Below are 22,886 nucleotides of genomic sequence, written 5' to 3' on the forward strand. Positions count from 1 at the left end.
TGCAGAAGTGTTTTGTCTTTAAGTAGAATCTGTTTTTGAGAAATAGCAGTCAGAATTTGCATTAATTGCTCGTTAAGTGCAGGAAACTTCAGATCAACACATGGAGCCTTGTAAATATTCCTTATTGGCCTTTGACTTTCACAAGACAGCTAGTACTTTTTTTTAATGTTTTTTTATGTTTGACCGGCATGGTTCATAGTATGTGAGGTGTTGTCATGAAGGATTGAGTGTGTCTGTCTGTAAACACATTCTTGTGAACACACTCACTTGAAGGTAGCAGATGTTTTCATTTCCCAGGGCAGAGGGCCATACATGGTAAAGGACTTTACAAACAGCAGCAAGGGACAGGTTGCAACTCATACTAGGCACTGCAGAGTGAATTTATATGGTGTGTTTGTATAGACACCTAGGAACCTATTTCTGTGTTTCCATGAACAAATCTAAATGACCTCCAAGGTAGAGACTTTATTGTAGGCTAAAATGGATTAAGCACGAACAAACCCAAATGGTTTGGGCAGTTTAGGCGCCTAATTATCTTAATGTCCTTGGTCTTGAACATATTAAAAAAAAGCAGGCACTATGTTCTTTTTGTCAGGCTCAATTATTTTGTTTCCCCTTTTAACCGAGTCAGGCATTGTTTCCTCTGAACTGAAACTGCTAATGCCAAAATAGGGGCATTTGTGCGGTTGGGGTTGAGTTGTTTTTTCCTGCATGGTGCAATTTGGCATCATTTTTGCCATGAAATTGCACTTGTGAACCCAGACCAGACCATTATCGAAACACTAGAGCTAAGAACTATTCTTGGCTTTAAAAGAGCATAGTTTACAGTTTTAAAGTTGGCGCTATTCACTCTTTACCTAATAAGCACAAGTTAGAACAAATGGCTGTTACTCCCGCTGGTTATTTCACGGTGAAACTTTATTTTAGAGATGAACTTTGTGCCTACTGGAAAGAGATAGATGATTTTTTGGGGGGGGGGTATTTTTCAAAAGCCATGAGAAGAACATTGTTCTTCTCTCCAAATCCTCCCCAGCAGAGGCATTCACCCCAGCACTGTTCAGTCTCACTCTCTAGAGCTGAGTGGAAGCACTGCTGTTCAGGCTCACTCTGTGCTGTCCTCCCTCACATTTAGAGAGCGTTGAATGTGCTCACTCCCATTCACAGTGGGGATGTGTCATTTTAATTGGATGCAGAGTGTACCTACTGCTCTGTTCAAGGCTGAGTTGTTCAGTGTTTGAGATTGTCCTTCATGGACTGATGTTTTCAATCATTAGGAGATCATTTTGAACAGTGTTTAGTCTGGGTTAGACTCAGGTAAATTCAACATAAGAGGTTGTTATGTTTATTGTGTTTTTGCCTGTTTACATATTACATGCAATATGTGTGCCTGATGTGTTTTTGGTTTGTAAACACTGAAACCATCATATTGCAATCACTGGAACTCCTTGACTAAGCTATAATATGTTAGAAGATAGCGTTCTTTAACTACAGTATTCACATTATCGGTAGCTTTCAACCTTATCCCATTGCCTTCTGTAGCCAATAGAAGTTGTGACTTTGTACAACAAACGTAACATAAATGATAACAAGTGGTCATATATTAGATAAGAAAAAAAAGAAAACATTTTTAAGATCTTAAAAACATGTTTTAAGCTGGGAAACTGAGGGCTACAGTCAAAAGCTCCAGAAAAAGTGAGACAGGTTGAGTTTAAAATAAAGGCCTTTTATGAACACAGTTTCTGTTGACCTATGTGTGTTTCCTCATTGACACCCTGTTTGCTCCGCAGTGTTCGAGTACCTGTGCAGGGGGCTTCCAGAGGCGAGTGGTGGTCTGTCAGGACGCTGATGGACGCAGCAACAGTTACTGCGATGAGAGGGTCAAACCTGCCGAGTCAAAGAGCTGCGACTCTGGACCCTGCCCGCTGTGGAACTACGGAGTATGGGGAGAGGTGAGATGATACTTAGAGTTTCATTGTCATTCATTATGATCTTCAATAAATATACATCTTTTGTGTTTTATCCTAATTGTCAGTTAAGAAATTCTCCATTGAAGAGATACATTCTACATTACGACATACATTATGACACTATCATTCAATTATATGATATTGTAGTAGTTAGAGACACGTTTTTGTCGAAAATAGAGACGAAAAGCATTGGTAACACCATAGTAACACACTGACATTGTCCCCTTCTGTTATTGAGTTAGTGTGAATGTAAAACATCACAACAACAACAAATGCTAGTGTTTAACCAGAGACAATGTTGAATTATGTACTTATGTATTCCGCTAAAATATATGCATTATTAAATGTCTTTTGTTTGCTTACGTCAGTGCACTCAGACCTGCGGTGGAGGACGGAGGACTCGCCTGGTGGTTTGTCAGAGGCCCAGCGGCCAGAGGCTCAACGACTACAACTGTGACATCCTGGACAAGCCCCCCGACATGGAGCAGTGCAGCCTGCAGCCCTGCCCAGGCTCCGCCTCCTGGCACCGCCGACCCTGGAAGCCGGTACGATAGTACTCACTCGTTTTCCTCCAACACTTATCTTCCTCACTGAGGGTGCGTCACTGTGAGTAGACATGGTGTGTGCTAAAATGACTTCAGACGTGTGTACTGAGTGTGTTTTTAGCCTAAAACTGTCGGAGGTGCTGCAGTGAGCGCTGGGTATATAGCGCAACTGTTGGCTAGCTGGCTCCAGCCCACCCAGAGCTTGCAGTCGCATGGTGCTGATTAGAATCCAGAAAGAAAAGCACAAAAACACAATGCGCTCCACATTAAAAACACATGGGTCCCATTTTAAGCCAAGACTCCAAATTAAGACCTATAAATCAGGACAGTGTTGTCCAACAATGCCATATATTTGCAGAGGCATGACTCTGGAAAATATTTATTTCATATATGAGGCGTGAAGTAAATGTTCTTTGTGGTTATTGCTGTCTTCACCCTGTATCAGAAGTACACAAGTGTATATTTGTGTATAAGAGTTAATATTATGACCTTTATTGAACAGCAACAAAGGACTGTTGTTGTATGTTGTATGTGTATCTATGTACAGTATGATTTATTTTTCAAGTAGCTAGTTTTCGTTACTGAATATTCTATTTAATATTTTTGATGGTGCTCTTGGTCAGACCTCTCGTATCTCTCTATGAGTAAATACAGTTTGTACAGAGGAATATATTTTCAATCCGTGTTTCATTTGTGTTTTTAATAATATGTTTTTTACTTATGTTGAAAAGCAATTTAGTATGGCTCAATCTCTTTCAGGATAAACTACTTCAGTGTCCCACTAAAACTATCGAACAAAATATATAAATACGTCTTTAAACATATCGTAAATAGAAATGGCCTTAAAATGCTGAATTATTGAAAAGCAAGCATTATAGGAAAGCATTCATTGTTATTTGAAGTTTTAATTAAGTATATTTTACATGATATGATGCAATCTTTATCACAAAGGAAAACAGTAACCGTAACTCTACTGTACCATTCAGACATATTTCTTCATCCAGTTTCTACATAATATAAAAAAAGAAGAATCTTTTCACAAACCAATAATACATTATTTTATAGTATGTGATTTCTGGGACAGGAAGTCAGTCTGAGGTGTGACCCAGCTGCAAACAGCAGCATGAACAAAACATTCAAATGCAATTTATACTCATATTCATAAGGTGCTAATAAATACATGATATAATGGTGCGTAATCGGTATCATGAAGATAGTTTTATCATATTTCCAGGCTTAGAATAATTTGTATTTATTCTGTGAATGGATCAGCAGCATCAGTGCAGCGTTTTTGAAAATAAAACTGTCCGTGCAGTAAATCGTTGGGTTATCATTGAGCCGTTCTGTTTCAGCCTTCATCGCTGTCCATAAAGCAAGCACACAAATACCTCCTCCTTAAAAAGTCAGAGTCGTTTGTTGCTGTCTCTTGTTTTTCTTCCTTTGGCCAGTTTTTGTATTTCTGAAGGATTTTTTTTTTTCAAATGAAACGTATTTATTTGTTTACAATAGAATATTAATTGTTGCAGCTTTAATGTCTTGTTCCAATTTAGATTAAAGTAACACTTTACTTGAATTATTTGTCATTATACACACATGTCACCTGAACACTACTGATTGGAGCCTTTTACAGTATGCAAAGAGAGTACCTTCAGTGTGTGCACTGTGTTACCTGATCAAGATGCCAGTTCAAGAGCAATAATATAGGCTAGTTTAGTCACGTACACATTCAGAATCTACGAAGAGCTTTGTTTTCCATCTGTATATAAAATATGTTGCTACTGGGTCAAGCTAGCTGATGGAAACTATTAATCCTTGGCAGTTTACAGCATTACAACGTCATGAACAGCTGAATCCCTCAGGCTAGTCCTCTTGTAAAAAGCGTGAAGAACAGATTTTATGCCACTAATATTGCCAAAAGAAGCTTTAAAGCAACACAACACCAGCTGAACATCTTTGGTTTTACTAAACTCAGTGGATTAACCCTTCAGCTTGCTGTAGTGATGTAGAAGTGTACTTCAGGGTGTGTCAGTACACCATGACTTCAATTTAGGCACAGGGGCTGTTAAGATACTGCTATTTCGACAGGGTATGAAGTTACATTTTAAGGTCAAATCAGAGTTCAAGAGCTCTGTGGCTACTTATCCCAGTAAATGTAAATCTTACACTTAATGCAGCAGCAGTGCTTTTGCCATATATAGTCTGAGCACTTTTAAAACTCCTAAACTCTGACGCTTCAGGCACCCAATTTGTGACCAGTTTTCAAATGTGACAATAAGCACCCTGAATTATACCTGGGTTAAGGCAATTATCATGACACATATTTCAGGTGAAGTGTTGCAGTGGGGTCTGTATTCATGTCGGCGTCCTCTCAGTGAGGATGTGTGCCGTCTCCTTTTTTGTGCTTTTGTATTCCTTGCTGTCATTTTCAACCAAGACTTCCACTACAACCAAGACTCCTCAGCCATGGCAGTTTCACTCCCACTTATTTTTCTACCCTGTGGTGCAACGTTGCCGAACTCAAGGGGGCAACTCTACTTTTTTTGTTGCATATTTTGGTTGGTTGTTGTTCTTTTTGCTATTTATTTCATTCACATGCAAAATACATAAACATGTTGAATTAGCTTTTCCCATTGTAAAGATTATTAAAGAAACATAACTGTGACATTTGTGTTGTTTCTCAATGCAACATTTTGCTGGCAAACAAAATACAGCACTGCGCCTTTTAACAATTTCAGCCTGCACCTAAAGGAAGAGCTCAATATACGCTCGGTTATGAACACATCCTATAGACGTCGCTCTGGGGAATAGCCTCACAAGTTAGGAAAGCAAAATAAGACACAGTTCAACACAAAGTAGTAACACTTGGAATATAGTTTATTGCTTTAACAGGGGAAGAGTTGTTGACACAGCAGGAGTAACTGCACATACAGTAGTTTCAAAGTACAGTAGAGTGCTCCAGTAACCCATGGGCACGCCATACATGCAGCAGGTCTTATACAGTGTATAGTGTTTAGGTTAGATATAAACAGCTCTTATAAAAGACTTGACCTGTAGGTGATTATGTGGTCTTTTGGTATTTGAACTTCAATTGACTTTATTCTGATTGGCTCCCAATATGTAATTCTGCCTTTCGGGGCACACTTTGAATTTGTCTCTATAGTATCTGTGGTACTTTACATACCTCTGCATAATTTAATTAAATAAACCCCACAGGCCTTTTCCTTTAATGTGTTTTATTTAGTAATGCCTCTGGAGAAAACATATACAGCCCAGATCCAACTTTGGCGTTGGGTGGCACATCTGTTTACAATTGCATTAATAGAGCTCTCTGTAATGCATTTGGCAGGACCCCGACAGAGTATAATTTTTACTACAACAATAATTGGTATTAATGCTTGCTGGCAAGGGTTGTTTAGAAAACCAAAGGCAAGCCCTGAAAAGCCAGTATTTACAGAAAACTGCTGATTGAGTTATAGTTGGTATTGTAATGAGGTCCTTCTTTGAAGTAAAACACACACTTTGTTATGTGTTAGAAGTAATGTCGAGCTCGATAGTCAAATCATGGAATAAGTCAAGTCAATACTTTACTCTAGGATTCAAGCGACTCCAAATAGACCATATCACTTTATTCTACAGTAAGGAGCCTCAAATGAACCAGCTACACTGAAGCATACAGTCATAATACAGCTCTAAATAAAGCAACAGTAAGATTACATGAGATTAAACTAAATCAGTAGACTAAAATCAGCCACTAACATCAGATCTCAAATCAGCTTTATACATGCACCATCTATCATAAAGTACAGGAAACCATATTAACATTTTAATTATTACAAATCAAATGTAACATTGTCTAAATGGCAAATGTTGGGAAACTAGTCAACTTTGAGAGACCAGATGATGATAAAAAGGTCTGGGGGCTCGTTTTACATAAACCTTTTCAAAATATTTGTCATGTCTTCAGAGAGTGTCTTACCTTATGTAATGGCCTCTTCTGTTGGTAGTATATCCATATTATCTCTCCATGTTAAATAATGACACTTTTGCACCAGTAATATCACACCAGCAGTAGCTCAATAAAAATGATTAATGCTTTATCCTTCATTTTTTCAATTTTCTATCAAATATATTCTTAAATCTCACACATTAAAACACAAAGGATTCTATATCATTTTATTAAGTTCAAAGTAGGAAAGTAGCTAAAACATCTCCCACCCAACAGATACCATTGCTTGTAATGCGTTTCAACCAAGATCTTTATTCAAATAAACTTAAATTTCTTGTAACCATGGAAATGGTTTATTAATAATTATATACCACCATCCTTAGAATATTCACAAATCAAATGCCCATTGCTTTCCTAATACTCATTTAATCATAAAGACTCATATTAAATGTTGAGAAAGTCAAAATTGTCCCCAAATTATTATTTCAAATGCAAATAAGTAATTTATTTAAAATATCAAAACAATTCTAAATAATCTACCACGTTGCCCTTTGGACCTTTAATCGTCTCCAATCTTGCAGAGACAGCTTAAAAAAGTAAATAAAGCTTATTTTTCATATATCAAGAAGAAAAGACACAAAACAATTCTCACATTTATTGCAAAAACGTATGATGGCAGACACATTTCAACACAAACTGTCAGGAATGTAAATATCATTAACTAATGGTAATTACCTTAAAAACATGTCGATGTCAAACGGCAACAATACGGCTGTGTGTGATCAATTGGCAACCAAGGCACAATTTTAGTAATTTATGCCTGTTTGTTGCTAACAAAAACATACCGTTTCCTGTCCGGGGTGGGTTTCCCATGGAGGGGGATCGCAGTTGAGCGTCTGTGAACTAATCATGCTGCTTCAAATGAAATCCACATGCACAACATTGACATACTTGACTTTGGCCTGAGGGCAGTGGACAAGAACACGTTCCAAACCTGTCACCCTTGGGTCAGGTGGTCGTGACATCATTGGGCTTGTGTTTCCTGATCTTGCACATATGCCAGTCGAGAATGAGCAATTGAAGCCATGTTGAAAGACCCCCCCCCCCCCACCCTTGTCATCACCAGCATGCTTCTTGTCATGGCTTTAATTTAAACTGGGAGTTAATGTTTCAATTCTGCCTTTTGAGTGAAAGCTAAAATAGTTCAGTTGATGATTTGCTGGTTAAAAGTCAAGCGCTTGGGAGGCAGAAACCAGATGCTCTGAGATGTTATCTGAAGATTATAAATATTTGGATCACAGCATGGCTTTCACATTAGCAATGTTACACTCTTTTGGGGTCAGCAGTCTAAAAACATGCAGATTACCTACTGTAAAATACAGTATGTTTGCCAGCACTTGCTTAAAAGCCCATACATTTTTATTGTAGCTTAGTGAGCAGTTATAAGATTATATTCATGCTCTCTCTGTAGTCAAATTAAAGCCCCATCTGGAAAAGAATAAGAGATGACCTGGAACCAAAATTAGTTTGTGCAGAAGAAATTAGGAGAGGAGCTACGACGTAGATGTTATTTTTTTGGGGAGCAAATGCAGTAAGAAGAAATGAGAGGAGACAGGGCGTGAAAGTCTGGGAGCATTTAGGTTGGTCTACCCCAGACTGATGATGATGGGGAGCATGGCCTCACTTTGACACAGGTAGAGTGCGCCTGCTTTTCCTCAAGTTGTCGGTCAAGTATTATAAAGTGGTTTTAAGCCTCTAGGAGTCGCTTCTCAGACTCCACTTAGATGTATATTCTTCTCTTAACGTCAGACTCGACGGGGCCGGTGTCCTGTTTGGGCCTGTCGATGCTATCGAGCTGATGGAGTGAAATAGAGTTAGTGGGACTCGACATCTCTATCAGGAAGCCTTCTTCGTGGTGAGACAGTGACAGATTGGGTGTTCAAACTCACTAATGGAGATAATCCTCTATTTCAACCTCAACATACATGACTATGTGATGTTTTAGCTTTACCACAAGGACAAGAGAATTTGCTTTACTTGTTTTGTACTATTTGTGCAAAGCAATGATCATTCACTTCTTGGAAATGGTCCATACTTCCCTGTATGCAAGCTGTGACAAGCTGGTTGCTATGACAGATTGGAAAAGCAGCTGTGTTACGTTTCGCAGGAAGATGGACTTAGACTTGAATGTTGTGTGTCAAAGGTCACTGCTTTATACGTTTAGGGCTGCACTGCTGTATTTTTCAAATTCTGTCATCAAGAATTAGCTTTTTTCTGTATAGTCATTCATCACTTTAAACATAGGTAGAGAGCAGTGCTGGATGTTTCAGTACAACACGGTAATGGAAAAAACTCTCAGAGTAATGTTTAGACAAACGGAAAAACTGGGCTGTTTTGTCATTTCGTTTTTACTTATGGTTTCTTGGTGTATCTTTTCTGAGTGGTGTTGACTTAAAAAGGAAACTATGTTGAGGAAACTGTATATGCCTACTCAACTGGCTGTTTATGTAACTCTTTAAACATGGCAAAGTCATACTCTGTGCATAATATACGGTTTAGTTTTAGCCAATCGTAAGAGCGCTGCAGCTGACTGTCTGTCAGGGGCTCTAATGACACTCCAATATTGGATGAATAATGTAGTCAAATCAACTTGTAGCATCTGAAATTCATTACTTTACTGTTAGCAGAATACACATTTATTTCCATGTGGGTATATTTGCATGTATTTAAAAAAACAAACATCATATGGTTTTTTAGTTCAAAGCATGTTGTGAGATTGGTCATGATTAAAGTTAGTAAGGGTTAGCGTGAGGTGAGTTGCATATTTCAATTTCACACTGCTCCTATGCGTGGTTTCAAACAAGTCTGGCTATTTTGTCCTGATGGATAAAATATCTATAACTCTTGACATTCCTCTGCCCCATGAAGCCGCTCTTACCAGCTGTTCCCATGTTGACATGTGTTGTTTTGACTTCTGTCTTTGAAACCTCCCTGCAAAACAAAACCGAGATCAGAAAAGCATCCTGAATCTTCTACGTCTTTATTTTCCTCCCTTCTTTGTTTCTGATTTGCAATGTAATCTATGTACCAGAGGACATGTTGATACTGATTAGGCTATAACAAAAGACATGGCACTATCTTAGAGTGCATTCAGTTCTATTACGTCCTGCTCTTTGCATGATTTGTTGTACAGATATTTAACATTCAGCTGGAGCATGGTTGACTAAATAGTGTGGTTAGCTTTGACACACTTGTAGCACAGGGTATAATTCCCTTCACAGTATACACTTGCAAGTTTGTTCTTGCTCCGGGTCGACACTGAGCTCCTTTGAAAAGTCTATGTAACTGCAGTTAGCATATGCTTGGTATTACCATCCTCTTGCATTGCGAGCCTGCTGCAATGTGATTGGAATTTGACCTTGGCTCTCACATTATAAGATATGGTCTCACTTAGAATCACTAAATAATATTGAACACATATTTAACAAACTCTTTTGTGGTCCGTGTTGCCTTTTAACATAATGCCCTTAATACTTTATAGAGCATTCATTCTATGCCTTCATGGTATATATCACTAACTGGGCTGTACTCCCATTAGATCATTTCATTTTTCTATACATTTTCCTTCAATGTGTAGCAACATATATAATAAACCAGCATGTCAAACAATAATCAAATACATATATCTTTATCACTGACCCAGCAACATTTGCCAAGCCTCTCATTATAATTTTACGAGGTCTTTTTTATTTCTTGGCCCAATAAACCATTGTTTTCAGAACACACTGTTCTGCTTTTATGACCAAACTAAAAGACTTGTGTTGTGTAATTATAGTTTTCACAGTAATACTTGTTTTCATGCAGTGCTTAAGGCCAGAGTGATAAGTGAGCAAATAAATGCAATTTAACAAAGCCGTCTTGATCTTTGTTGGTTTTGTGGAATCCACCTTCTCTGTGGGAGGTACTGTTCAGTATTAGCTGCTTTGATAGCCACATTGGCTGAGTGACAGATATTTAAACTCCAGTGGAGTTCCTCTTAAATGCCTAACAGTTTCCATGTGTCCCATTGGCTTACCTGTTCCCAGTAATGCAGTGGGCGGGGTCATCTTGAGGTTGACGCCTGCCAGTCCTAGACAAAAGAAAGCATCTCATATAAGGCTAAACATTCGTTTTTTTTTTTAAAGAAATCTGTCCGTACAAAATTATATTTCTTAATATCCAGTTTTTCAGGGTTTTAGAATAGGGATAAATGAACTGGGTCGGGTTTAGCAGTCACTTATGTGATTTGACTCAGAACTGTGAAACTATCAAATCAAGAAAGCCACTAAGTAGAGTCATTTAGAGCAGCGTGTTCATTACATTTGGATTTACATATCAATTATGTCTATCTCTGCAGACTTTCTGTTCTGCTTGGAAGACACTTCTTTCTCAAAAGCGGTTGAGTCATCCCTTTTTTTAGAGTAATCCTCATTATGCTTAGCTGAACCTCACAGGATTATGGTAGATCTAACCTGCCTAATCATGTGAAATGAATTGCTGGGACAACGTGGGCGGGCAAATCTGTCGTACAGCAAGAGTGATTATTTCCCATGTGACCAGTTGATTTATGTTTTAGTCAAGGAGATTTCCTTCATGTTAAAATAAGAATATTTCCATATATTCAAATCACTCACATTACAGCAACAGAGACAGAGAATAAAACAGTAGATACATACATTAGAATAGCACTAACACAACTTGTTGAAACTGAATATAAGGTACGGTATAGTAAACTGAATATGACATATAATTCAGATTAAGTACATGCCCAAAATACTATTATGATACATAGTATGCTTTTATATAAGCAGGCACTAACCTTCAAAGGACATGAAGTCATCCATTTTAAATTTGACATTCTCCAAACACAGGCACCTCTATTTTTTAAGCAAAGAGAATAAAGCAGCTAAACGGTAACTTGTCACACTTCTAGCGGCTGAGAGTGATAAGTGGAATAGTCCTACCTGAGTGGCTGCTGCTGAGTGAAGCAGCCCAGCTGTACCTCGGTGAAGCAGAGGTCTCCGAGTCCTTGCCCTCTTCTTGCTCTCAGAGGTGAAGCTGTCCTCTGGTCCCACGAGCGGTGCCAGCTCTCTGCTCTGTGCGACCAGCCCTGATTAACTAATGGCTGACAGATGAGGTTGGAAGGGTGGAGGGAGGAGCACATCGCCATATAGCGTCTTTTCTCCCACCGTTCAAATGCAGATACAGTTCAGCTGGGGGAGCACAGCCCGTATGGCTGCGATTTCCTTTCTTCCTCCTTTTTTTTTCTTTCTCTTTTTTTCTCCTCCTGCTTTTACAGCAGTAAGGAGGGGCTATCCCTCCGCCTCATCCCCCCTCCAACATGTTTGCCTGTCTCTGCTCTTGTCTGAGGTAGAGGGAGTTGTGTTATCATTGTGAGTGAGTGTATGCGAATCTGCCATGCTCAGGACTAGTCCGTCAGCTCCGGCCCTCGGCTTTGATGTTCTCCGTCAGCTGAGCCAGGGGCCTGTGTTTTAAAATGCCTCGGTAATTACAATGTGCATGATGCATGTGTGTGCACTGTCAACCACTGCCCACCACACACTTACAAAGAAAAGGGTTGACTTTGTTTAAAGAGTTCAAATAAAAAGTTCATCATCAGTAAAGTGTTTTTAAACAGGGAACATTTATTTTATCTCCCAGAAACTGAAGTTAAAAAAGATAAAAATCCAAGTACTTTTAGGTTTCTATGTTCCATCATTTGTAGTATGATTAGCACTGTGAGCACACTGAAGAAAGACATGTGTGTAATGTGTTATGCAACATTCTGAGATCATAATTAGAGGACAATGCAATATTATGTTTATTATCTGGACTGGAAAATATGCTAAGACAAAATGCAACTCTACTTGTCTTGTGTATTCGATTCCAGCACTCCATGTTTGGAGTGGCTTTGTATAGGGGCGCTCACTCGTCAAGCAGAAATAGCGGGCACCCTAATTGCTGTCTGGCCTCATGAGGACCGAAGACTCGAGAATATATTACCATCTGCGACCTCGGGCTAAGGCCTTTTTCAGAGCTGTCAGCGTGTCTGGATTTTATTCAACGTGTTTTTTCTCCTTCTTCTTTGCTTTCTAGCTTTCCTTAAGTATTGCTGGGTTCCTTATTCGTACCAGATGACTGTCTCTCCGTGTGCATGCATTGACTCTCCATCTTTTCTTCCTGCCTTTCACAGCAGCCCTAAAAGTAATTCCTCTGTTTACAGGTTAAATAGCTGGCTGCATTCCAACGTCGTTTGAGTGTTTGACAAAAGCTTTTGGTGAAATCCATTTAAGTTGCTCAGTTAAAATTGTTTGCAGTGAGTTCACTTGGCCATGAAATGCAACAAGGAAGCTGTTGGGGGCACCAAGTGCTACTTTGTCAAGAGTCTAAATGGTCCATAAGTACTTAGAAAAACGTTCTGTTTGAATGTTGACGTAGCAGAGATCGAGGTCTTTCATCTTCAACAGCACTGTTCTAATATGCCCCTATTTTCTCTTTTTCTCCACCCTTCCCCCCTCTCTCCACTTCCCTCTCCAGTGTTCAGTGAGTTGCGGTCGGGGGACCAAGCAGCGGGAGATAGCCTGTGTTTATCAGAACCAAACCAAAATAGAGGAGGAACACTGCGGTCATCTTCCTCAGCCGCGGACAGAGAAGGCCTGTCGGGCGCAGGGATGCCCCAGCTGGAAGGCCAACAGGTGGAGGGAGGTATGTTTAAACTCCTGGCCATCTCCCAGGCTCCCTCTCAGGGACCGTGCTAACAGTTACTGCTGAGACACGAGCACAAACACAGCAGAAGGTTTCCCAGAGGCTGCATATATCACACCAATCACCACTCAGTTTATTATTGGGCAGTCAGGTTTAAGATGGTCGTACACAGTGTTGAAATAGTTGTGTAAGGTTGTATGCTAAGTGAATTCTACTATTGAAGCTTTCATCACTGTCCAACATGTTTTTCAAGGTTCCTGTATGTTGCATGACACCCTCACAAGTGTTTTCATGCAAATCACATTTAATGCACTAAATGTGTGCGTTGCTCAACTGACACATTTAAACATGGGAACTGATGCAGCAAATTGTGGATTCCTATACAGATGAAAGCATGGCGTTAAGAATGACACTCCTCTCGAAGCACAGCAGGATTCTGTACCATTGTACACTAGTTAAACCAGACACTCACAGGGCAAAGGTCACACATAGAGAAGTAGCTATGAGGGTGAGGTCATAGTCATTGTGGAGCCGAGCACACAACCTCAATATCTGTTAAAGAAGAGTGAAAGGAGGAATGATTTGACATGCTCTCACAGATTACCCTGAGGAACAAGCATACTGTATTTTCAAAAACAAACAATAAATACAAAGAGCCTAAACAAGTCGCCTCTTAAACCTGCAATATCAGGTTATTATTATTTTCAAATAAGATTATAGTGGCGAAGGTTTGTGTAATCTTTGAATAAGCATTTACTATCTATTTTCTGTCACTTCTTGGTTAAACAATGTTTCACTTAGATATTAAAAAAATCTCCTGTTTTAAAAGTCGACCACATCACTCTTCCTTTCTGAGTTGAATCCCAAAAGGCCTTCCAGACCCACGTCCTCCTCCTAACATAAGACTCCTACCACTCCCCGCTCTTTGAGGGTGTCCTCCCCCCCTCCCACCCTCTCTCTCGTACTGGTGTCTGGAAGCAATCATCTTCCTCCGCATACCACCAGCAACCATGAAATCCTCAACTAGAGCATAAAGACATGTTTTATATCTTAATGTCCATGCATGTGACAACTTTGAAACCTCAGCACCCACTGTTTTAGTTATTCCCAGCTCGCCGGCCCTCTCAATCACCTCACAGTTGAGGTGTAATGGGCAACATGTTAGTGGATTTGGGGGTTTGTAATGCTGTGCACACACATGTGCACACACATGTAAATATTTTTCATTTTTGTCTAGAGCTTACAGCTGTGTAGAGAGTTTTATTCACTTGTGTTTCTCAGATATAGTTTCTGGAAATATCTGCCTCTACCCTAATGCAATGGAGGTGAATGGAAATGTGTTTGTATGGCATGAAATACACATAAAGAACACATAAACATCCATCCATTTACTGGATAGTCCAAAGAATTGGGTCTATATTTTGTGGTTGAAAGTAGTAATGTAATATTTCAATGCTGGCAGTAGCACAAATAACCTTCAATTAACATCAGTGGGTGCAACCCCAAATGATATTTATGGCTAGATATCAATAGACAGAAGTCCGAAAATATGGCTAGGTATTTGGGTGAACTGACCCTTTAAAGTCTGGTGAGGCTCACTGAGCTCTACTGTGAAATCATAGTGCTCCTTTAGTTTCCCCAGCACCTGAAAGAAAGAGCACAGATTTTTTGGCACGAAAACAGAATCCGGTTGCTGTAGCAGCGAGTATAATCATTTTAACAGCAGGTTTTATTTTGTAAGATTTTTTTTAAAAAGCCATTTTATTTATTTGAAGGTCAGATTTCCTGTGGTGCTTTTTGTTCTCTTTCCAAATTCGAGACCTTGACCCTTCAGACTCCGCTACACACTCTGTAATGATAACACACAATTGTAGCGAGAAACTAACAACACAAATACATCTGGACGTTTTTGGGGAACTTGATAGTCGCTGTATAGCACACAGATTTTCTGAGTGTGTGAAATCGCTGAGGCCTGGCTCAGTTCTTTGAGGTCTGTAGGAAATCAGGCTGATCAGCTCAAGCCTTACAGAGTGCTTCCTCAGTATGCAGGTATGCTTCTCAAAGCACATCAAAGAGATGTTTCAGATAGACCTTTGTGTGACCCCAGATATACTTCTTACACGGAAGCGACAAACTGGCTTTGGATTTATTAAGTACATAATTTCGGGGCATCAAAGCAGTAAATCTGACACTGAAGTCCAAGCAAACATTTTCAATTATTGCCACATAAAAGAAAGTCTATGGAACTTTTGAAGCAATTTTCTCTCATGAAAATGACAAGTTGAAATCTTAAGCAATACAACGGAAGTTTACTTAAAGGGGACCTATCATGCAAAATGCACTTTGTGGTGTCTTTTATACATAAATATGTGTCCCCGGTGCGTCGGGGAACTCACGCAGCATCAGAAAATAAAACCCTCTCTCTTTTCCTCCGTACCCAAATCTTTTAAAAACGGGTGTACAACGAGCGGATACAGATTCCATCTGAACTGACGTCAAATCGGCAGCGGACCCACAGAAAGTTGCTATCATAAACAATGCCTGACGTGTTTTGGACGTCTTTGTTTACATTAGCAAGCTTCGCTAACACTCAGAGCTAACCTGTACTGGAGAGCACATGTGTTTAAAAAGCAGGAAATAAAAAAAGAACTCACCTTGTGATAAACCTGCAAGAGAAAAAGCATTTGAGCTCCATACTGTTTCAGAAATAATCTTTGATGTGGTTTAAACAGGATGGCGTTTTATCACAACCAAATTTAACTTTATCTCCGGTAGAATTCTGATCAGGCATTAGCTCCGCCTCCTCTTATTTATTTTTTTCAAGCTAAGGACCCAAGATCCGCGTTTCTCTAACAGGGCTTCAAAAGAGGGGTTTGAGCAATATGAGGCATGGCGACAATGGGTGATCTGTTTGGTATTTTGAAAAAAAACAACTTCACTGACATGTTTTATATAGGTATGGCCCTACAATATATATTTCAAATATAGCATGATATGTCCACTTTAATTAAAAACACTCAGTGGTTTGCTGTTGCAGATCTTTTTGGTTTGTTATGACCAGTATCTTATAGTTACATTACTGAGTTAGTTTGCTGCCTTTTATACTTTATTTAAGTACACCCCAGATTTCAGTAGAAAACATATCCCATTCCACATTGGATTTATTGCCCATTCATTAACTAACCCATCTGCAGATTCATGTCTTTCCTTAAGCTTCTTAAACCATACAATATTAGTCGTTCATGACATTCTAAATACTAAGATTAATACGTGTGCTCGTTGGCAGTTACATACTGTCTTTAATAATTTGGGTAAATTAGTTAATTGGTTTCGGGCAACAGAGGATTTTTCTTGTTGCAGTGTCGTTGTAAGCCACTGGGATACATATGGGGCAAATACAGCAGCAGAGGCCAACAGCCCGAGATTTAACAATTGTATTTGTCAAACTACAAAAACAGTGGATTGTACGTAATTCATGTCATTTGCCTTAATGTTAATCAGACCCCATTTAACCCCGTCTTTAAGTTTTCTATTGCAGACTTTCTGTTAACAACTCAGTCTCCAAGTGCACTCCTCACGAGGGGAAAACTGAAGTTAATGTGTGCCATCAGTGGAGTGTTACTATAAAATTGGTCCCATGAAAGAAATGAGGTTGGAATGCCATGAAAATAAAACATCATACTATATGTGTGGCTGTGTACAGGGCAGTATGAGTAGCACAGGAACACACAAGTATGCCATTTATAAGTGTCGCTTTCTGCTTTTTTCTGCTTTCCTAGTGCTCCGTCACTTGTGGAGTGGGATCTCAGAACCGAGATGTTTACTGCAGACTGAAAGGCACTGGGCGAGTCAGAGAGGATCTATGTGATGCTCAGCAGCGTCTTGCCATTGTCCAGCCATGCCAATCTGCAGAATGCACACATTACACTTGGGTCGCTGGTGAATGGGAAGACGTAAGTACAGACTCATTCCTTCTCTCTCTTCCTATTTACAAGTCTCCCATGAACAGATGTCTAACCACCCCATTAAGGTTTTCATTGGCTGAGAACTCGGCTCTTTCTTCCACTACACCGTTAAAAGGAAGACCTGCAAGAACCCTTACTCTCTCACATCTATCGTGTGGGCTTTAGTGATAACATCAGTCGGTAAAATCACATCAAAGCACCAAGTACCGATGGCCATCATGGCTTTTGTCCTGCTGAATATCACGGTTCTGTGTCACGCTAGCAGACAGCCTTTTGCTTTGCTCATCTTTCTTTAATGTCCCGGGCTTTGTCCTCGAAAGTGAGGCATAAAGAGGGGCACCATGTAGGGAGATAGCGCCGTGTCCTCCTGCTGCAGAATGTTTGCAGTGTTTAAATTCCTGTCTGTGTTGCCTCGAGAACTCACAGCCTTGTTTCTTTTACAGTTTAGCCCTGAAGATCCTCACACAGCTGACTATTTATATAAATTAGTTTTAAGATTCTGGCCAAAATCATGACTTTTAAATGTTCCTATTGAACATTACTGGGCCTGAGAGAAATAACGTTATCTTTTATATTCAACCACAGCACATGTTTGGTATTCTGCTTCTTGAGAGCTAATGTTGCCGACAATTCATTTCCCTAAACCTTTACATACTAAGGGGTGTACATTTGGCAAGCTAAAGAGGCAGGAGTATGAGAAGTCAATGATGATGTTGTTGCTGAAAGTACAACACTGCCCCCCCTCTGCCAACTCTTCTTTGCTCACTTCCTGACATGCTACTTCTTCCTCTTAGTGCAATGCAACGTGTGGAGAAGGCATGAGAAGCAGGAAGGTGGGGTGCATGGGCGCAGCGATGACCCCCGTCCAGGACGACTACTGTGAGCCATCGTCCCAGCCAGCATCACACCAGGCCTGCAAAGCAGCTCCGTGCCACTACATGTGGACTTCAGGGCAATGGTCACAGGTAGGAATAAAGAATGAGTTTTGTTCTGATAAAAATACACATCTAATAAAGATGCGGAGTGGAAAATGCTCATCGTAAAATCTCAAAGCCGAAAGACGTCTCAGTTTGCATTTCTTTAAACCAATCAACAGCGCAAAACTACCAAAGTATTTCATTTAAAAGGCTATAAAACAAAGAAAATCAGCAAATCCTCACATTTGAGAAGCTTGATCCCAACAAGTCGAGGTTTTAATGTTTTTAGAAAAGATGAACTGTTACTTTTTAGGTTGCATAAGTTCTCCAACCTTTTAGTTATCATTTTAGAACCCACTTGAGTAGCAGAAAATGTTCACAATGCAGAACACAGGGCTGTTTTTTGTAGCTCATAAAAACATTGACATTTTGGGAAATCCAAGGTTCACACAGGATAGCGATACAGACTTCATTTTAACATAAATTAGCACCATTCAGGTACGAAAGCATGGACAATGATTCAGGTGATTTATTCTCATTAATAGTACGTCATTCCCACTGAAGACCAGACGAAGACACCCACTTCTATTTTGTATTTTTTGCTCTGTCTTTATTGATAGTCGACGTGTGTATCTGTGTGTTCCTCAGTGCTCGTCCAGCTGTGGTGTGGGGTACCAGCAGCGTATGGTCTCCTGCTCTGTGGTGCCCTCCTCTCAGGCTCTGCGCTCGTATGCTGCTGCCCAGTCCTCCTCCGCCAGCCCCCACTGCCCCGAGCCCCACCCTCCTGGCTCCAGGCCTTGCCTCCTCAGGGACTGCCCGCACACAACCTACTGGAAAGTTGGCCAGTGGAGCAAGGTGAAACAGAAAGTGCTTGTCATGCACTGAGAAATCCCTTCTAGCTAATTGCTTTAAATGACTTGTGCATTCTGTTGATCATTCTCACATGGGGATTTGGATTGGGTTGCTGATTAGTGATAGGTGATTTGTAGTTTTGGGATTAATGCTTGTGTGTGTATTCTTGTGTGTATAACAGTGCTCACAGACCTGTGGGGCAGGAGTTATGGAGCGCAGAGTGGAGTGTATGACCTCCAAAGGCCATGCGTCCAAACACTGCCATCCTTCAGAAAGACCTGAGTCTCAAGCTGCTTGTCGAGACAGAGAATGTGAGTTAACTCCACTCAAAATGTCTACCATCAGATCTATATAGTGCTTACTGCCAACCAGGAATTTCTAATGTGATGGTATTAAATTGCCTGTGCTGTATATGGCAACCCCTACCGTATCTGATTGTGTTTACAGAAACTCAACTTCTTGCTTTGTTTCAACACATTATGTAGAACAGGGACCTCCGCTTCAAGCCTCAAGGAGAGATCACTCAGTGAAACAATAAATATACAGTCAGCCGTTTTCAACAAATTGTGAAACGGACAGTCTCAGGACGCCGTAGGGCTGCGTGGAGCTGAGGCAGCCTTCATTGTGGACTTGCAGGCTCTGTAAAACCCAGCAGCAAGCCAAAGTGTGTAGGTTTGCTCCCACACATTGGGCTGTTCATTCCCGACTTGGCTTCTGCCAAGTCAGGCACTGCCGAAATTAAAATGATATGCTCGGGTGACAGCCAGTTCTGTGGTCAAGTATTAATGCTAATCAGCTAATCAGTTTGATATGAGCCCTACAGCACTCTGGGAAAACAGAGGAGGAAACACAAATAATGAGACATTTACAACAGCTCTCATTTAAAAAGACGAGAGCCAGGTTTTCTCAAAGTTGGGGTTTGATTTATTCGCTTAAGCAATCTTTCTAGCATGTGTTGACAACAGATTTATTAACCGGGTTGCACAAGTTTTAAAAGCAGCGGTGAACTTCAGTGTCAAAGTTTCTTGTTTCTCGCTGTTGCACTGAAACCTCAACTTCCTCCTTTCATGTTTCTTCACCCAGGCCAGTCGTTCGCTTCCTGCCGTGAGGTCCAGATGAGACTAGGTGTGAAGATAGATGGGGAGTACTATCTCAAAGTCAAGTCCCGGATCCTACAGGTGTGCATGTTCTGTCAGAAATGCTCCTGCACACATCATGACTCAACCCACAGCTTCCCCACCGCCTCTCATGTATTGTCTCAATGTGTTTCGCCTCAGATTTACTGCGCTGAGATGCACACTGATTTCCCCAAGGAGTTTGTGACCTTGCGCAGCGGTCAGACGGACAACTACTCCGAGGTGTACGGGCACAGGTGTGTATGATCGAACCATGACTGATCGCCACGTCACCTGTCAGGGATTATGTAATATAGAAATCAGAAATACAAGTCTGCATTTTACCCCCACATGTATAAACATAGGGTTGTCTGAGTGTACATGTTCCTGTTTGTCTTGATTCAATTTGGATGCTTGTTTTGCTTAATACAAAGGTTGCTGAACCCCTTTGAATGTCCGTATAACGGCAGCCGAAGACAGGACTGCGACTGCAGGAACGACTACTCAGCAGCGGGATACACACTTTTCCACAAAGTTCGTCTGGACCTGAGCTCCCTGAGGATAATGAGTGCGTAATTACACTGTCTACTGTAATGAGACCACACACCAGTGTTGTTTTAACCCCCAGACACCTCATCCTGTGGCACTTAATACTGACTCGTCCAAATGCAATATGCGTTCCCCTCACTGTCTCCGCTGAAGTCAAAATGTTGACCTTTCAGCGCTCCGTGTTCACATCACCAGGCGAGGACCTTGAAGCCGGGCCTCAGCACAAACACGTGAACATATGAATAAAGGAATGTGTGCGTGCAACATAGAGACATGCGTGCCTGGTCTGAAGCACAGACAGACAATATGCGATGCTGCCTCGCACATCTTTTCTATTGGCGAGCACACACATGCATGCAGTCGCATCAATATCAAACACTTACTCATACTAGCATGTATGCAATCACACATTCACAGACACACGATACACACACATCTTCAGGCCATATTCCTCTGCTCATTATTACAGTCAGCTCCACCTCCCCTGTTGTGTCCAAGTATGCCTTTGATTAGAGTACGTGGATTAGTGTACAGTGTGTGTGTGTGTGTGCTGAGGGGAAGTTGGATTAGACCATACACACTCATCCTCCCATCCTCTTGGTCTGGTCCGGGTCCTTACAGCACATGTTCTCCCCCCCCCCCTCCCCTTCCTGCATGGTACTCATTTGGCTTTCAGGCAGCTTGAGGAGAGCTGAGGGGGAGATAATGAGTTCAAGCTGAAGGGAAGCATCTCGTAACCTTTATCATCGTTTTATAAAGACAACGTGAAGGGGGGGCAGGAAAAGGTACTGGTCATGGTTTTGATCTGTGACCATGCAGGGTAGGTGGGAATAAACAGGAGAGTATGGGAAACAGATTGAGTCACTGACCTTACTATGTGTAAGACTGTTGTTCAGTTTAATATTGTGAACCCCGCACATAACTGTATATTTTGCACATTTACTGTATGTACAAAAGTACCTCTTTAAAATCTGCAGTGCTCCACTTTATATCCCAATACTTCACATATTTTGTTTTATTTTTCAAAGTATTTTGCCAAATGATTCTGTAGTTTTTTTGTAAATGTATATTTTATGTAAATATTTCTCTTTATATTTGAATGTTATAATAGTTATTAAAATAGTTTATTTAATAGTTGTATACCCTTCTTACAGTTTATCTTCTGTTACTTTGTTTATACAGTATATGCACCATACACACAAAGGGAAATTCCTCGTATGTGTAAACCTACTTATCAATAAACCTGTTTTTGATTCTGATTAGAAATCTGCTGTAACAAATACTTTTATACTACTTCAGATAGCTGGATTCATAGAAATACATAGTTTCCTAAGCTCCAAGTAAAACATTTCTTATTTTATATATGTCTTTTCTCTCTTTTGCTCAAAAGATTTAACTAGATTAATTACTGTAGTCAAACCCCAAATCTCTTTCCAAAAATGTTTCTTGTGGAAAGGCTTTTAAGAGGCAAACCATCTGGCAATGTGACAGTGACATCAACCCTGCAATGAAATGTAATTGCATAAACTGTAGTTGCTGATGCTCTGTGGTTATTTACCTTAGAGCAGCTGTCTGCACTCTTTGTTTACCTCTGCTGTTGCACATTGTGACTCTAGATGTGTATCTTTTCTGTTTACCAGTCACAGACCTCCAGTTTTCCCAGACTCTTCTTGGTCGACCTGTGCCCTTCGCTACAGCTGGAGATTGTTATAGTGCAGCCAAGTGTCCACAGGTTGGTGAAGTCTTTTACATTGTGCCTAAATAGAAAAGGTTTAATTTGGGTTTTATGTTGCCATATGTTTGTGTGTGGCCTTGAAGCCAAAGAAAAATATATTTACTACGCATTTACTGCTATAAGGCTTTGGACCTGTAGGGGAAATGCCCTTTTCCAGCTAACAACTTCCAAATACTTTACTTAGGACCACCCATGTTTCAGTCATTGCCACAAATCTTATCTGAAAACATAAATGTTCTTGATCTTTACTGTTAAATAAAAGCTCAGAAATAAATCTGATTTGTGTTTTCAGGGCCAGTTCAGCATTAATCTGATCGGCACTGGTCTCAAAGTGGCTGAGGCCACCAAGTGGACATCACAGGGCAACTATGTGTCCGTCAAAGTCCACAGATCTGAGGTAAGAAGTGATTTATAAAATGGTTTCTTATGTATGATGTATGTCGTGCGGCTCTTAGGGAAAGTATAATGATATGGATGTGTGCTTCATGTTGGGACTTGACTTATTGGAATTAAATTGTTGCTCTGAAATGTCATCTGAGTTTCCATGTTGT

General features: G+C 40.3%; 1 protein-coding gene across 1 annotated transcript in view; it reads left to right on the forward strand.

Annotated features, from left to right (window-relative positions):
* Positions 1-22,886, forward strand: part of LOC117547828 (A disintegrin and metalloproteinase with thrombospondin motifs 20) — a 77,395-nt gene that overhangs the window by 51,946 nt on the left and 2,563 nt on the right. Inside the window, exons 27-38 of the mRNA XM_034218691.1 lie at positions 1,788-1,949; positions 2,336-2,512; positions 13,035-13,202; positions 16,982-17,155; positions 17,962-18,132; positions 18,733-18,939; positions 19,118-19,247; positions 20,020-20,114; positions 20,214-20,308; positions 20,486-20,619; positions 22,241-22,332; positions 22,628-22,732. Of these exons, the coding sequence (XP_034074582.1) occupies positions 1,788-1,949; positions 2,336-2,512; positions 13,035-13,202; positions 16,982-17,155; positions 17,962-18,132; positions 18,733-18,939; positions 19,118-19,247; positions 20,020-20,114; positions 20,214-20,308; positions 20,486-20,619; positions 22,241-22,332; positions 22,628-22,732 (1,710 nt within the window). The remainder of the gene's footprint in view (positions 1-1,787; positions 1,950-2,335; positions 2,513-13,034; positions 13,203-16,981; positions 17,156-17,961; positions 18,133-18,732; positions 18,940-19,117; positions 19,248-20,019; positions 20,115-20,213; positions 20,309-20,485; positions 20,620-22,240; positions 22,333-22,627; positions 22,733-22,886) is intronic.

Source organism: Gymnodraco acuticeps, unplaced genomic scaffold (assembly GCF_902827175.1).
Source record: "Gymnodraco acuticeps unplaced genomic scaffold, fGymAcu1.1, whole genome shotgun sequence".
Taxonomy (NCBI): domain Eukaryota; kingdom Metazoa; phylum Chordata; class Actinopteri; order Perciformes; family Bathydraconidae; genus Gymnodraco; species Gymnodraco acuticeps.